This window comes from Corvus moneduloides, chromosome 7, assembly GCF_009650955.1.
Source record: "Corvus moneduloides isolate bCorMon1 chromosome 7, bCorMon1.pri, whole genome shotgun sequence".
Classification (NCBI taxonomy): domain Eukaryota; kingdom Metazoa; phylum Chordata; class Aves; order Passeriformes; family Corvidae; genus Corvus; species Corvus moneduloides.
The window spans coordinates 32,173,460-32,189,602 of record NC_045482.1 but is presented as its reverse complement, the minus strand read 5'-3'; the positions used below and the strand labels follow the sequence as shown (position 1 = coordinate 32,189,602).

The window sequence follows — 16,143 nt, the reverse complement described above, 5'->3', positions numbered from 1 at the left end:
GAGTCACGGTCCCTGGAGGTGTTTGAGGAAAGCCTGGACGTGGCACGCAGTGCCATGGTCTGTTTGACATGGTGCTGTTCGGTCACCGGTCGGACTCGGCGATCTCGGGGGTCTCTCCCAGCCCGCCTGACCCTGCGCTAGCTTGTGCTAGCCTGTGACAGCCCGCGATATTCAGTGATTCAGCCGCCCAGCCGCTCCCGCCGCCCTGAGGGCGCTGCCGCCGCTCCGCCCGGCGGGGCGAGGCCGCGCCACCGCACGTCACGGGGCGGGGCGGGTCAGCCATCTTGGGCTCGCCGGGCAGCGAGCGAGCGGGCGGGGGCGGAGGCAGCGCCCGCCCTGCGGAAGTCCTTCGGTGCCGCCGAGCGCAGCCCGCCGAGCCCCGCCGGAGCCTAGGGCTGCCCGCCGTCCCCAGCACCGCCGCTACCGACCAGCATGGCAGGGCGGCTCCCGGCCTGCGTGGTGGACTGCGGCACGGGGTGAGACACGGCCGCTGACAGCTTGGGGCCGCCCGGGGCGGGGCCGGGCGGGTTCCGCCGCCGATGCTGCTGCAGATGGCGGCGGGGGTCGCGCTGCCGGGCCGGGGAGCCGCGCCCGAGCTGCCGCGGGGCCGGTGCCGGGAGGGATGGGATGGGCTGGGCCGGGCCGGGCCGGGCCGGGCCGGGGCTGCATCCAGCCGCCTTCCCTTCTCCGCTCGGCGGGAGAGGTGTCCTGGTGTGGCCCAGCTCGTTGCTTTCTGGCCGGCCGGGGCCGCCCCCTTCGGTCCCGGGCCGGGGTGCGGGACCTTGTGCGGCTGCCGGGGCCAGGGGAGGCGAGCGGGGACGCGGCTCCCGCCGGTGCCCGGAGCCCCTGGGATGCCCTGGCTCGGGGGAGTCGCCGCTCTGCCCGGCGCCGTCTGGGGGGATCGTGTGTATTTATTTTTTTTTTTTAATGTGAGGATAATGTCATTTATTCTATGTTACTTCTGTCTGTGGAAGAAAAAAACCCCTCCCCCTCCAGTGAGCAGGCGCAGAGGAACTTCCTTAGTTTTGTCAAAGCCTCTTCCTGCTTTCGGGCTTTTATACCTTATAAGGCAGTTTTCAGTGTCAAACCTGAACCAAATCCGCTTTGGAAACGCTTCTTTTCGTTCAGCAGCTGCCGGGCGGTGGAGAGAATGCGGTGGCAGTGATCTATAGCACAAGCAGCGAGGCGGCAGGAGGCCCTGGGGATCCGGGCTCCCTTTTGCGGGGCTCCCGAGGTTGGGGCAGGGCAGCAGCCCCGGAGGTGTCCGTGGGAAGCCGAGCCGGGCGGGCTGCGCGGTGCCGCTCGCAGGAATGCGCTCGGGAAGTGCAAACCGCGCTGTGACCCGCCGGCTGCAGGGCGATGGCAAAGAGGAAATGTCTCCATCAGGCATCAGCTTTTCATTGGAAGGGACAGCGCGGGTGTATTTTCAAAGCTCTTTAGCTACCACCGATGGCATGCTGCTTCTTTAACTATTTTTTAACTTTTGTTTCACCTTTCATCCCTCTTGCTAAAAATAAAGAAAATTTTCAGTGAATGCTCTGTAGATGCAGATATATATCATGCTTTTTTGAAAGGGTGTGTTCTGCAATCCAGGCACTTGTTTCTGAAAGCACATGCTCATTATCCCCCCAAGAGAATTTGGTGTAGGACAGTAATAAATCGGTCTTTAGGAAGAGCAGGTATATGTGTGTGTGTGTCTAATGTCTAACAATTGTATGAAGAAGTCATTCCTGTAGTGAAAGCAGAACTAAAACCTTGAATTCTGTGGGATGGAGGAAAATTAGCACAGTGGGATTGAGGGTGTGTAGCTGAGTGTATAGAAGTATTTGTGAGTTTAACATGTGTGTATGTGCTGTTTATTTTTCAAGGCAAAAGATCTGTAACTACTCTGCCACATGCCACCAGAGGCTTTTTCCTATCCCACATGTTTGTGTATCACAGGTAGTCCCATTAAAGGCAATAATTATGTCTTTATAGGTTTGCAAAGTACAGGTTGTGACCACTGGATTAGAAATTCACTTAAAGCTTTCAACAGTGCCCCCGCAGGAGCAGCATGCAAGCACAGAACTGTGTAAGAAACAACTTTGTCTTGTTGATGTGAGAGGTGTACCAAGGGACGTGAGTGTTAAAACAAATGTTCCTGGGGAAGATGTGTGTGCAAGTACACCATTAATCAACTTCAGAGGGTATACTCTGTAATGTTTTTGAATATGGCGTTAGCCAAATGTTGCTCCTGTTTCATTTATTTATTTCCTTACAGCTCTAAGATGCTGTTTTCTTGTGCACCAGTATTTTTTTTTCATGCGGCCCAGCCTATTTTGCTCTCCAAGCTTTTCATTTCAGGTGCGTTTCCTAGTCCAGGGTTGTTCTTCTGTAAAATTCTGCTTCAAGAAAGTGGGGGCAAAGATTTGCAGCACTGTAAAGATTGCAGAGTGTTGAGGTGGTTTGAATTCAATATTTTCAGTCGACAAAAATATAAAGTGGTGGATTTACAAAGGAAAAATACCATAGTTGAGATGAATAAGAAACAGGTGGGTAATAGTGCAGTGGGTTATGATAGCATAATCATGGTTTTAGCTTTTATTTTTTTAATTGGTGCAACCCTCCCAGCCCATCTCACTTAGTGTGTGAGAAGACAAATTATGTCAGCCCTGTGCTCAGTGCAGATCACCCAAGGTCTCAGTGTTCTGTCTGCCAAAATGACAGAAAGCAGAGAAATTAAGTATAGCCCCCAAAAAAGAGGAAAAGAGGTTTTGAAAAATACAACCAAAGCAGGAAGGGTGAAAGGAACTGTGTTGTTTAGAACAGGCTTTAAATGTGCACTGCTTTTCCAAAAGGTAGGCTTTTTTTAGAGGGAGTGGTTGATCGCGATTGTTACTTTGCAATCTCGGGAGAATTTACCTCAATCAGCAAAAGGGCAGGTGTAGAAGAGGTATTAAAGAGTGTCTTCCTATGTGTCTTGTGCTTGTAGCCACAGGTCAGTTTGTTTATCTGAGTGTTAAATTTTGAGGTTTTTAGTGTGTGTGTGTGTGCATTTTTGCCAGCTAAAACAGGGATGAGAAAGGCAGCAGTTGTGCTTTTCAGCATCAGCCTGCACAGATTATACAAATGATAAGAACTTCTTTCAAAGCATAAAGAGACCAAAACCCAGAAGAGGTTGGGGAGATCATGTAATCACTGCCATTTGAGGTTTTAACAGCTCAGTCAAACTTTTTAGGGGTCATCTAAGTACATGCCATCCAACTGGAGCTGGGAAATGGTTTTAATCAGTGACATGACAGTCAGATTATGGATGCAGCCAAAATGCTTCTGGTGTTACATTCGTTGCCTTGAAATTTGCATTCTTTGCTTAAGCAAACTTGATACCTAGAAAATAAGGTAATTGATACCTGCATAAGAGCAGGTAAATACTTAATTGTGGTTTAAAAAAGCTACTTGTCTGAAGTACTGTCCTTTTAATTGTACAGTTGAGTTACAGGCATGATATGAAAAATTGGAAGAGCCCAGTTAGCTTAACATAACTGTTAAACCCAGTATTATGTATTTCTATAACTGATAGCCTTGTCTATTTAAGTTTTAAGTATATTGCAGTTTTGTTGGGTAATCTGTAGAACAACACTGTGGACCTTATTGTCAGGAAGTCTTGGTCCATGTTAGTAATGAATTTGACTTCACTTGGCAGCTGAGAGCCCCTCTCTTTCCCTTCTTTTCACAAAAGAAAGGTCCATGAGCAATGAGCTATAAAGTAGCACCTATGTGCTGTTCTGTTTATATCCTTCAAACACTGTCAGATTTTTGATTTTCCCGAAGTCAGTAGGTATGTTGTGAATGAGACTTACTTCATGCTTTGCTGTATCTAAGGATTACATGCATTTTAAAACAAAAGTTCAGAATAGAAATACAAGATGGAGTTCTTCCCTTAAAGTATATGAGCAGCATGCCAAAGAAAGGAAAGGGCTCTTAGTCATTTTTTAATCGCAGTAGGCTGCAGTCTTTTGCTTTGTGCCTTTTGGGTATTTGAATTGTTCTTGCCGCCTCTTCTACAGGCGAGCACAGCGCTGCCTGCAAGTCATGATTAAAAGCTCTTCCTACGCCACTTTAGAATTTAGCCTGATTAGGTTGACAAGTAGATTTTTAACTGTGTCTTTATGTGTGAATGCACTTCTTTCCTTCAGTATAACTTGTACAACACTGAAATAGCTCGTTCGGGATGGCAGATAATTGCAAGTGTTCAAATTAATGGCTCTTTAGCTGAGCTGAAGTAAGTGGCTATGTAACTACTGTACTTCCAAAATGAGAACCTAATTATAGCAATGAAAGGGATTTAAAGAATATTATTTGTGTTTTCTATACCTGAACTTTGGTTTTGGTAGGTTTGTGTGCCATTTTTCAGTGGCTGCCAGGTGGATCCATTTGATACTTGAGTGTCACTGGTGGCCAGCTTCTGTAGTGTACCCTAGAGTCTTGTTGGGAGGGTCATGTGTGTTCGTAACCCTTTTCTTGAGTAAATTGGTTATGTGATTGTGTGGAAAAAAGCCCAACCTGTTGTCATGGATCTTGTTTCTTCTGCCTCCTCTCCTATGCCAATCTAGGCCCCTTTTTCATTTCCCATACACAGGTTGCAAAAATTGATGTATTTTTTTAACTTCTTTCTTGGATACTAGGGGTGAACTAAAGGTTTGGGGGTTGCCTGGAGAAAGATTTCCTGGTCTTGATGGGAACTCAGGATTTCTTCGACACCTCCTGGCAGTCCGGGTTCCTGCTGAGCTGAGAGCCAGGAGGATTGAGGCTGCTCAGGATTTCCAGGGTTTCTTGATGTGGAGTTGCAAGCTGTTCTTTGGAATGAGTCACATACATCTGAGAGTTTCTTGGCTGTTCAGTCTCTATAACCAGTGCTGTGAATGAAGGAAGAGTAAATCTGGGCACACAGAACCTCAGAGGAGCAGGAGCTGGCTGGAGTGAGTTTGCTGTGGGGACTTCTCTACAAACCCTACTGCTCTAGTTAATCTTCATGCAACACCTCTATAAATTCATGCTCTTAAGGAGAGCAAAGTATTTATGGGTTGAGTGTCTTCTATGTGATAAGTTATGAAAGGATTAGGTTGTTCTCTTTCTCTTCTGGGTTTTGACCTGAGAGTGTAAATGAGTACAAGATCCATAAAAAGCAGTAATCTTCAATAAACAGCAAAATCTGTGAGGTGGGAAATCCAGTACTATAAAAGCAAGGTAGGGGGAAGTAGCAGTCTGTTTTGTGAGCTCTGTGACTTTTTAGTATCTTATACTGCACCTCGAAATTATTTTTCTTTCCTAATGTTCCAGACACGGGTTATTTCTGAAGGTTTTTCAAAGCATAACTTATGTTTAGTATGAAGACTTCAGCTCCATGATATTTTTGTATTTTATACTTCAACTGGATATCTTGTCATGACCTTCTGTGAGCTCCAGTCTTCGTGAAAGTTTTCTGTGTTGTGTCATCCCAGAAGTAAGTTTTCAATATGGAAAGCATGGACAACATATTTCCTTAATGGCATATGGAAAAAATACTCTTCCAGGGTTTTAAGAGCATCTTTTGCTTGCCAGCGGCTGAAGTGTGGTTAGGGAGGGAGGGGAAAATGTGTCATCCTTAATGTGGAAAAAGGAATTGTACTAGATTAAGAATTTATTTAATACATTTAAAGAACATTTGCAAGGAGACTTTGAAGGCTGATGATGACCTGTGGTATCTTTTAAATGATTCTTAATACATCACAGTCCATGTTGCAGCACTAAATGGTCAGAGTATGCAGTATAATTGGGAATAATAGGAGTTCAGTTAGGAGAACATACATATACATATATATACACGCTTTTGGTTTTTTGTAATTTCATCACAGGAATCAGTTTATATCTTATTTGAGTGCCTTTCAGAATCCATTCAAGATGCATGGCACCCTCCAGTCCTTCTGTTCCTGCTCCTCTTTTCCCAGGTCTCACTTACGCTTGATACAGAGGAAAGGGGCAGTGGCATTTCAGAGTAGAGGACAAACCCACGTGCATCCCTGGGCTGGATCTGTAAAGTTAATGATAAATGAACCTCCTTCTATGAACTGCAGAGCTCCTGCATGGGGCAAGGTTTGAGGGAGGGCAGGGTTTGAGGTGTGCCTGGGTCAGGGCAGATTCCATTCTTGTTCCTTGGTGTTTTTAGTACCTGGCTTGGACTTTCTGCTCAGCAAGTGTGTTAATTACATGACTCCTATGGACATTTACTTGTCTAAATTAGTTGAAAATAGTTTTTAGGAGTACAGAAATACTATACCAGTTCTGAGTAGTAATCCATCCTCTGTATTGTTTTATAGGCACGTATAAGAAACGTCACAGTTGGTCTGTTAGTTCATGCAATTGAAAAGTTTCAACATAATGTTTCAACATTTAGTTTCATCATTGCAGGCTTTCTTTGGGACATGCTGAAAGGTTTTGACAATTTCAAACAAACTTTTTAAAAAAAAAACTTAAATGAATGTTTGTCCAAAATTAGAAGACTTTAGGGAGACAAGGTTAATTTCAAAGGTAAAATGACTAAAAACATGCTTCGGTTTGTCTCAAAGGAAATTCAAAGTTCTTTTCTGCTCTATGTGAGAAAAGGAATCTGTTGCTTTAATTTTTGGTCTTGGTCACTGAACTAAAATATATTTAGGTGTACCAATCTAACAGAAATCATCCTTGGGTAGATGCTTAAAAATACCAGTTGGATTGAAAGCTTGTTAGTGCCCATAGCAGGATTACTTTAACCATCAAAATGAAGCATCAGTCCTTTCCAAGTGCTAGTAGTGATGTATTGCTGGGGCTTTGCTTATTCAGTTATATCCAAAATTGAAAAAGTAATCATTTTATCCACTGACTTAATGTAGGGTATAATATGATTGAATTTTTTTTTCTTTTTGTTCTGGTCATGGGGTTTGCATTTTTAAGACTAGATGGAAAAACTCTAGATAAATGTACGGTTTTAATTTTTTCTGGGTTTTCCTTTCTCTCTTTATTATTCTCTTGTGGTCAGTGCAAATGCTTGCAGCTGTGCACAGGATGTGTTTTGGCATGCTCAGGCTGTAGAGAGCAAGATGCAGACAGGAGGTTATCTGTTGTTACTTTATTTTGATAAATAAATGCTCTCAGTGGATGAATCCAAATTGTAATACTTTACTTAACACCATATCTCTTACCTAGCTTTTCAGTATTAGTATTTTTTTGTGATAGTTTGCCTTACATACAGAGCACTGTTTGTTGTCTTCATGAGCTTTCACAATATGACTCCTTGCATATTTGCAGTCAGACTCCAGAATCTCTGTGATCCTGTTAAATGAGACCTGCTTTTTATATTAAACATGATTTACTGGTATGTTTTTGTCCACAGCTGAGTGGGGCATTTTTTTCTATGGGCCAACTGTTTCTAATCGGACCCGTCTTTTATTAGAAGCGTGCTGTAACGTGATAAATGTGTAATCTGGTGCTCTAGTGCAAGCCTGCTCTTGATGGAAAACATTTGGTTACCTACTGAAAGGCTGAAGTGGTGATGGGTGTGCAGGGCAGATTGGAAGTGCTGGGCCAATCCCATGGTGCTTGCTGGGTGCTCCTGCTCTCCATCCATGCTCTCCCAGTCCATTTGATTTCATCCTGCCCTCTGCCCAGGTTGGTGTGACTGGGGCCATGGCATAGCAGCTCTTGGGTCAAAGCTGGAACTCTCGAGTGCTGAATCTGTGCAAATAGCAAGCACAAAAGACCAGTTTTTTAATGTGGAATAACTTTACAGTTTTAGCCCCTGTATTGCATCTGCTTGAAAAAACTTCCAAGTCAGACTTTTTCTGCATCATAAGACTTAGGTTTTACCTGCTTAATTTCTTCAGGTGTGGGATTTTGTTTGCTTGCAGGTTAAGTATTCATTCAATTGATCCTTGCTTGCTTTATCTGTTGAAAAATATGTGTATTAATTTATTCTCTTGGGTTTTTTGCTTCTGAGAAATGTCTGTGCAGTCATTGAATATCCTTAGTTGGAAGGGACTCACAAGGATAATTGAATCCAACTCCTGATGTTCAGCTTATTTTGGTTAAATGATGTAGAAAGTTGCCAAATAAATCTCCCCCTCATATTAAATAACTTATACTATTAAGTAATTATTCATGTAAGACTTCCAAACTTTTGGGCATTCTTCCCTCATTATTTGGAAATACTGCATGGAGTAGGCAGGCTGGGAAAAATGCTCAGAAAACCTGGAAAAATAAAAAGTAATTTAAAAAAATTATTAGAAAGCCTATCAGTATAGGTGAGTGCTGTGTGGGTGTGGTGTAACACAGAGGCACTGTTAAGACACTTGCTAAAATGAATTAGTGTGTAGAAGTCTCAAAGGGAGCAGTAAGTAGAAGGGGAGCGTTTTACCTTTGCCAACACAAACTACTCTACTCTCATTATACAAAGATAATATCCAAAACCATTTGCTCTTCTTACTTTGAGGAAAATATAGTCAAAGGAAAGCTTTGTATTAACTTTTGTATTAAAATATGTGCCAGCATTAGATAGTAGAAATGGGTTTAAAAATACAAATAAAATTGTGAAAGACCACAAATTTAGATGGTAGTATCATCAGGGTACCAGAATTTGGATTTTGTTAGTTGAAAGCACTTAAGAATGGTCTGGTTTCAAGTCCACTTTTTGTGGCTCAATCATAAGCCAGTCTTTTGGACATAAATGCATGTTATCTTCCCCTTTACTTTTAGGAGAAGAGAACTTTTCTAGAGTCAGGTTATCAAAGTTGTTGTTTTTTGTTTGGTTGATTGGTTTTTAAAGATTTGGTGGTAGTAAACATAGAGCAAAATTGAAAGTTGTTGCCCTTCCACTCCGTCCAAATGTTAGTGAAGTTAGAAGCAGCACAATGCAGTAGCTTCCTCTTCTCCAGACTGATGTTAAAAATGTTACCTGAAGACTCTTATTGCAGTGCGTGTGAATTTATTCTGAGAGCTTTGTAGCATAGGCTGCTTTTGTCCCTATGTTCCTCTTGGTCATTCTGGTCTGGCTCTGTGCAGCCATGTCTTTGTGGTTTTCACTACCCATTTTAGCTGGATTTTACTAGCAAGTATGACAGTCGTGTCTGTGCTCTGAGTTGTAGAGGTAGCTGCTGATAAAAAGCAGCACTGGATAAATTTCTACACAAAAATATAGATGCCTTTAAAGATAAATCAGCTTTTTTTAAAGGTGGTTTTTATCTATTTAGGAAATAAATGATTGCTAGAAGCACTTCTATTTCAGGCTGCTTTTGAGCTCATTTGTTAAATTGCACACCAATCTGCTTATGGTTTGTTTTACTGTGAGAGTTTCAGTGTGTGGCACAGAAGTACTTGTTGTCAAGGTGAAGGTTCTTGCTTGACTGGGCTGATATTTTTGGGTGGAAGTGCTCTAAAATAGTTTCAAATACACAGTAATACAGTTAATTCCAAGGTCAAGCTTGTAGACTCTGAGATTTTTAACACCTCTGCTACCTAGAGGTAGTCATTTTCATTGAAATACTATGCTACCCTTTTACCATCCCTTCATGTGTCTTATCTATGGTTTAAGAAGGTTCTTTATCTGAGTGCTTCTAATCTTGTGGGGTTTTTTCCATTTATAGAGCTAATTTTTTGGCTACTATTATTGATTACTTAAAACACTTGTTGATCAAAAATGTTTTAAATTTTGAGAGAAGCAGCTGCTATTTAAAAATGCAAACTAGTAATGTGTAAAAGGTAAAATATATTAGCTAAAGATCTAAATATGAAAAGCATGAGTAATTCCAAAATCTTGCTGTCTTATGTTTTACCAAGGACATTTGAAAAGAGATAGTAAACTAATTTATTAATACAAGTCCCATTTTCCTAATATAATCAGTTCTTCAGGGACTTCTGCTGCTGCTTAAACAATTTGCACCTGATGCTAGAGCTGGGACATTTTTAAAGGAGTAAGTTGGCTTTCTTCTTTCACTGTAATTTTCTGATCAATTTCTCTTTACAGGGATTTGAAAAGTAAATACTTCCTAGGCTTTTCAGTCCCATCTGGTGTACAAGAAGGATGATGGAAGAAAAGCAACGAATAAAAACATAAGGGCTTGTTCAGGCTTTTCAGTCACATGAGGCTCTGTGTATGAAGACTAGGAATTCATCCATGTTTGAGAAATGTTCCACTTCTTTTTAAAGCAGCTGTTATCAGAAGACATCAGACAGTAAAAACATGGTATCTATCTTATAATTTCCATCTGTATAGAATTTATCCAGTTCAAATGGGAAAGGCTATTAAGCCCTTTTTGATAAAATCTTTGATGGACAGACCATATGTCAGGAGCTGGTATTGGAGAGCAGAATCGCTTCCCATTCTGTTTAAAAACTTGGAGTTTTTGCCATATGATTTATTTCATGCTCTTTTGAATATATTGCCATATGCATGTTCTCCTTAGAATCTCCACACTCTGAGCTTTTCTGTAGTGCCTTCTATACCCTGCTTAATTACAATTTTTTGGGTTAAGGTAATTTAGCCAGCAATGAATGTGTGTTGAATGATGTGTGTTGCAATCATCTTGCTTTCTGTCTTTGGCCCTTGTTTCCTGGATCCTTTTTTCCACATGGTTTTAGTAGAGAAATGCAAAGCACTTCTGCCTCAGGAGAGTTCATAACAACATTGGAAGAGGCTCTCACGGGAAATGGGAGATTGGCTCTGGACCCATTTGCATGGAAGAGGATATGGAGTAGGGATCTCCTGCTGCCTGAGCAAGTGTGACACCTTGCAAAAAGCCAGTATCAGCTTACATTTAAGAATAAATGCATTTAATTCTGTGTAAAGCCTAATCTTATCACTGGATGCTAGACTTGTTTGCAGCATGGCCACTTGGACAGGTTTTGCATAGGATTTGAGGTGTGTTTAGTTAGAGAAACCTTGCTGGGCTTGATGTACAGGCTGTGGTGCACACCAAAGCAGAATTTTAGAACTTACACATGTATGCTGTACAGCCTGTGGTGCCTGGGAAGCCCATTGCATTTGCAAGCTCAGATGGTGAACAGTAATTCAGAGCCATCATGAAGGGAGCAATTTCATGAGCAAGAGAAAACAGCCCTCTGAACAAAATGCCCTAGTTTTTCTAATGCTGTACCTTGAAGGTAAACCAGAAAGAGACCATTTTGATTGCATTCTGTTGTGGGTTTTTTACTCCCCCTTGCTTTACTCTTCCCACAGAAAGGTGTTTCTTTCTTCTTTTGTTTGTTTTCCGAGTTACTTTGCATCTTTCCAGTGGGACCAGCATTGCAGGTACATCTTACTTCTGTTTGTATGTGCATTTTAAATGTGTGACATTTCTGTTAGCCCAGGTCATTAGGAGTAGCTGAGGAATAAGCTGCAACCCAGATCTGCTCTAGGAGTTGGAGATCAGGTGATGCTTGTCCTCGAGTGCTCTTTTCTGCTTGTGCTTGGTTAACTCCTGTCTTGGTGTGGACCTGTCAGAGAAATGACACTCACAGCTCATGTTGGACCCCGCCCCAGCTCTGTGTTACTTCCAGGAGCAGCTGGACAACTTCATTGCTTACAAAGCAGTTGTCCCTCTGTTCCTCACTTCTGTTAAAATTACAGTTGTGCTTGAATAACTTGGGAGAATGACATTTGTTCTGGGCAGGGAAACAATGGAGCAAAGGTATGTGGTCAGAGTTTGTGGTTTGCAGATGGAGGTTCTGGTAATGACATCCTCGTTGCAAGTTCTTACCCTCAGCGCTGTTTCCTTTTGGCTTTAAAATTGTCTGTGTGACTAATGCATAAGTAACCTTCCAGTGACATTGCTTTCGTGTCAGAGCCTCAGAAACGTCTATTCTAGGTGAGAGAGCACATGTAAGAAATCCCATTAGTGCCATTGAGAACATTGTGGGAAGCCCTTTGGCTGTCCTTCCAGAGAGCTCTCAGGCAGAGAGTGCAGAGCTGCTGTGCAGCTTCAGGATGTGAGTTTTTGAGGGTGATGATCACATGCTGGAAATATTTCTCCACTGATAGGTGAGATATGGGTTAGTAGTGTTAACTCAGAAGGAACCTTCATTAGTTGCTCTCCCAAACCTGTTTGTGCTATGAATGTCCATAACAAAAATACCGTGATTTGTTTGTCACATGTCTGTGTGGACTAGAGAGTGGTGTTGCCTTTTGGAGAAGGTGTTACAGGGAAGTCAGTGGGGAATATCAGATAGATGCATGTACACACCTATATGTATATACCGAGAGATAGTGTGGGAGGGGGTGGGTGTGTGTGTGGTTCTCCATGTACAGACAGGCACATGTGTAGAGACTTTGTGTGCTGCTCTTGGATACTCTGTAGCTGATTTTCTGAAATAAAGCTGAAGGTCATGATTACCCAACAAATTTTTTGCCTGACTGTTTCTTAGGGGTTTTCTCCTTTTTTTTTTTTTTTTTTTTTTTTAATGAGCTTTTAGGTCTACAGAAACATTTCAGGAAGCTGAACATGGAGAAATAAAGGAAAACACTTGAACAATCAAGGCCTTCACCTTTGGGATTTTGTAAATCGGTTTTGTGTTACAGATATTAATAGAAATCAGCTTATACCATTACACTCCTGTGTGCAGTGCCTTGTGCTCTTACTGCTGAATGCCCCAAATTCCATATGGGAAAGCTGAGTCCATGTGTCATTAACGGCATGTGCCTGCCTGTCTCCATGCAAGTCCCTCCTGCCACTCTTCAGTGCTGTGCAGCAAGACAAAGGGTGTTCTGTGGAAAACTGTGATCCAGTATTGGTACTGCCTTATGATAGCTCTACTATCAGGATTCTTTTCCTGTAGCAGCAATAACTCCTGCCCTGAAGAAGATGGGGTGTGCCTTGTTCCCCTGTGAATCATTCATTAGTCAGACACGTTGCCATGTATGAACTCCTTGTGGAATCTGGATTGCCTATAGTATCCTTCTTTTCATGCAATTTAAATGTTTACTTCAAGTGACAGTGGTAGAATATATCTGATCAGTCCGAATAAAGCCTCCTATCTGCAAAAGTTAATTTGTAAAGAATCCTACTGTTACTAGATTGTGCATTTGGTGAATTGAAGATTTTTATCAACTTTCATTCAGTTTTGCCGTAGCTTTTTGCCTCACCTATCACATTTTTAGACTTCATTTTAACTCAAAGAGTATCTCTATATGCATTTAGCTATGAAAATCAGGTTTAGTGTTTATAATGTGTTGTACCATGGTCCCTGGCTGTGCTGTGAGCCTGAGGCTCCCAGGGGAGCAGAGGGTCCCTCCCTGACCCATGTGCCAGCAATGCTGGAGTTCCAGGTATGCAATGAAGTCTTGTACATGAGAGATGTGAAGTGTTGTGTAGAACACTGCACTGGAGACTTGCTGATACAATGCTCTAATATTCCAAGACCAAAAGTCATGCAGGTTTTTTTTCCTGTTTCTTTTCTTGGAAGCCTAAAAATGCATTACTTTTTTTTTCCCTGAGTCAGTACACTTCTTGCTGAGTAGGCCATAGTATTTTTATATATGCTGATTTTATGTCTGAATACACTCCTTTTATGTAAAATGCATCTTTCATGAGACTGTTTTTCTTTCAGTCTGCTGGCTGTGTGTGTGCTGGGCAAACTCCCACCCACAAGCAACTAAGCTGCCAGTTACCTGCAACAGTTCAGCTTTTGCTTTCTTTGAAATACTGAGTTTAATAATCAAACAGTTTTAACTGTTAAAAAACACTTCTAATCTAGATGTAGGTTTATGTAGCATTCAGACTCCAAAGTTCTTGTGTAGATTTAGCTTTAAAATCTACGTGCCACAGTTGTGGTTTGCAGGGGAAGGTAGAGGGAGTGAGTCAGTATTTGCTGGTTTACTTAGTAATTGTGGCACTAAAAGCCTCTTAAAACACTATAAATACAGTGATTAGTTTTACTCTGCGTGATAGATTACCGAAGCACCAGTTTGTGGAATTCTTGCTCTTTCTTTTGGGAAGTAGATCTTTAAGAAGAAAGTTAAAAACAAACTTGAATGAGCAAAATCCAAGTTGTGTGTCCCTAGCTGAGGCATGTACAGTGCCTAATGCAGATATCTTCATGAAGTGTGAAATTCTTTCTGATATTTAGCTTCTTTTTTTCATTATTTATCGTCTTTTGGCTGTGACGTTTTCTTTTCCAGTAAACATTCCTGTTGATCGGTATGAAGTCAAGTTTCTGTGTGTGGCTACTCACAACAGTTACAGCGTGTTACACACAAGATGGAGTTTACAGCTTTGAAAACACATTTCTTGCAAAGTATTTTTGGTGCTAGAAGAGGTCCTGTGCCAACCACGTTGTTATTGAGAGAGAAACCCACCTTCCCTCCAAGGATCTGTGTCTTGGCCCAGCGCTGATGGGTGATTGAAGCTGTGTAGGTGTTTCTGGGCACGTGCACAAGCTGCTCCCTGCAGACCTACTGCAGCAGCTCTCCTCTCCCAGCCTGGGGAACCCAGCCTCTTGCTGAGTTACTGCTGTGAATTTATGGTTTGGTAAAGTTACTGCTGCCTTACACCTCCTAAGATCTTCCAGGTTTACATCAAGAGTGCTGAAAGCTGTAGAGGTGCTACTACAGCATTCATGCTTTTGCTGATGATAATTTAGTGCAGCTGCCTGACTCTACAAAGAAAATGAGAACTTTGTCACGTCTGTGTTTGTTAAAAACATATGGGTAGGCTCTAACTCTTGAGTTAGAGCAGGGCTTTTTGGTCTGCATGGTTTAGAATTTTCCTGTGCTGCTTTGGTGACAACATTTCTAGCAGCTGGTTTTGGTACCTTGAGTTTTGTAGTTACTTTTCGTGAATGCTTGGTTAATTTCTTCCGTTTTCATGCATAATGATAACAAAGATAATATATATAGCACAGTCTGGAGTCTGAGTGGAGGCACATAGTTAATTTCCTCTTGTTTTCTTTACTCTTATTAGACACATTTTGACACTGTTTTCCATTTGTGAAATGAGATGTCTTTTGCTACAGCTTGTCATTATCAGCTGCTTGTGACATGAGGATGGCCAGCCCAGCTGGCAGTCCATGGGCAGGGCAGCTTTTCCCCCTTACAGTTAGGAATTGCAAAAACACTTCTACCACTAACACTAATTACATGAAAATATTTCTATAGAAATGCTACCTGCTGAGCAGGGAAGAACTGCTCTGACAAAGTTATACTCCTAAATATTGATAGATTGAATGACATACTTCGTGTTCCGTAGTAAAATGCTGTTAGAGTAGAAGTTAGCAGTGATTCTTGATCTGTGGCAGGAAGCATTGTCTTACACTTTAAAAGAGAGCAATTCTTAGTTTGCCTTAGTCCTTTTTAGTTTGTTCATCTTTAAAGAAAAGTCAGCGTGGTGTCCTTGTTATATGTGACGAGTGGTCTGTTCATTAAAAAGGGGAGGTGTCTTTGTTATTTGTGGTATTAAATATTAAAACTGATTTTTTTTTTTTTTTTTTTTTTTTTTGCCTCAACAGGTATACAAAACTTGGATATGCGGGTAATACTGAACCACAGTTCATTATCCCTTCATGTAAGTATTTGTTAGTGTGTATCAATGCTGAAGTTACTCTTGGAGTTTCTGTAACATGGCATGTAAAAAAAAACACATTAAAAAGAGTGACTTGACCTCTGAGAGGTGACACAGTAATAATGTGGCTTTTCTGTTTTGCTACGGATACTCAGTTTAGAAAGATACATTCATTACAAAAGGACGGTAATAGTTAGGCTAATTTGTTGGACATTGAAATAATGTAAAAATCCAGTAGCATGGCTACATTTACTTTTTTGGAGGTTCTTTGCCGTTTAGTGATTTTTCTGGTAAAACTCTGAGTTGACTATAATAGGAAAAGAGAAATAAAACTGTATGGTTTAATATCTCTAGGGTTTAAAATGTTCTATTTGCCTGGTAGTTGTCAGTATTACAGCTATGTTAACTTACTGTGCTTTGCAAATACAACAAGAAAAAATGTCAGTTTTTTCCCCCATGTAGAATAGCTTATTTATTTGCTCCCTGTCTTCTGAACTCTTTCTCCCACTTGAAGAGATACATTCCTAATCCAGAGAGTGGAACTCACTCAGTTTCCTTTAGAAATGCTTCACCTTTTGACCTCGTTCACCACTTGGCAGTTCGT

At 41.7% G+C, this 16,143-nt stretch overlaps 1 protein-coding gene across 1 annotated transcript in view; it reads left to right on the top strand.

The window, feature by feature from the left end:
* Positions 1-295: 295 nt before the first annotated feature.
* The window catches only part of ACTR3 (actin related protein 3), a 28,976-nt gene continuing 13,128 nt past the window's right edge, over positions 296-16,143 (top strand). Inside the window, exons 1-2 of the mRNA XM_032114664.1 lie at positions 296-476; positions 15,487-15,542. Coding sequence (XP_031970555.1) covers positions 433-476; positions 15,487-15,542 — 100 coding nt within the window. The 5' untranslated portion in view covers positions 296-432. The remainder of the gene's footprint in view (positions 477-15,486; positions 15,543-16,143) is intronic.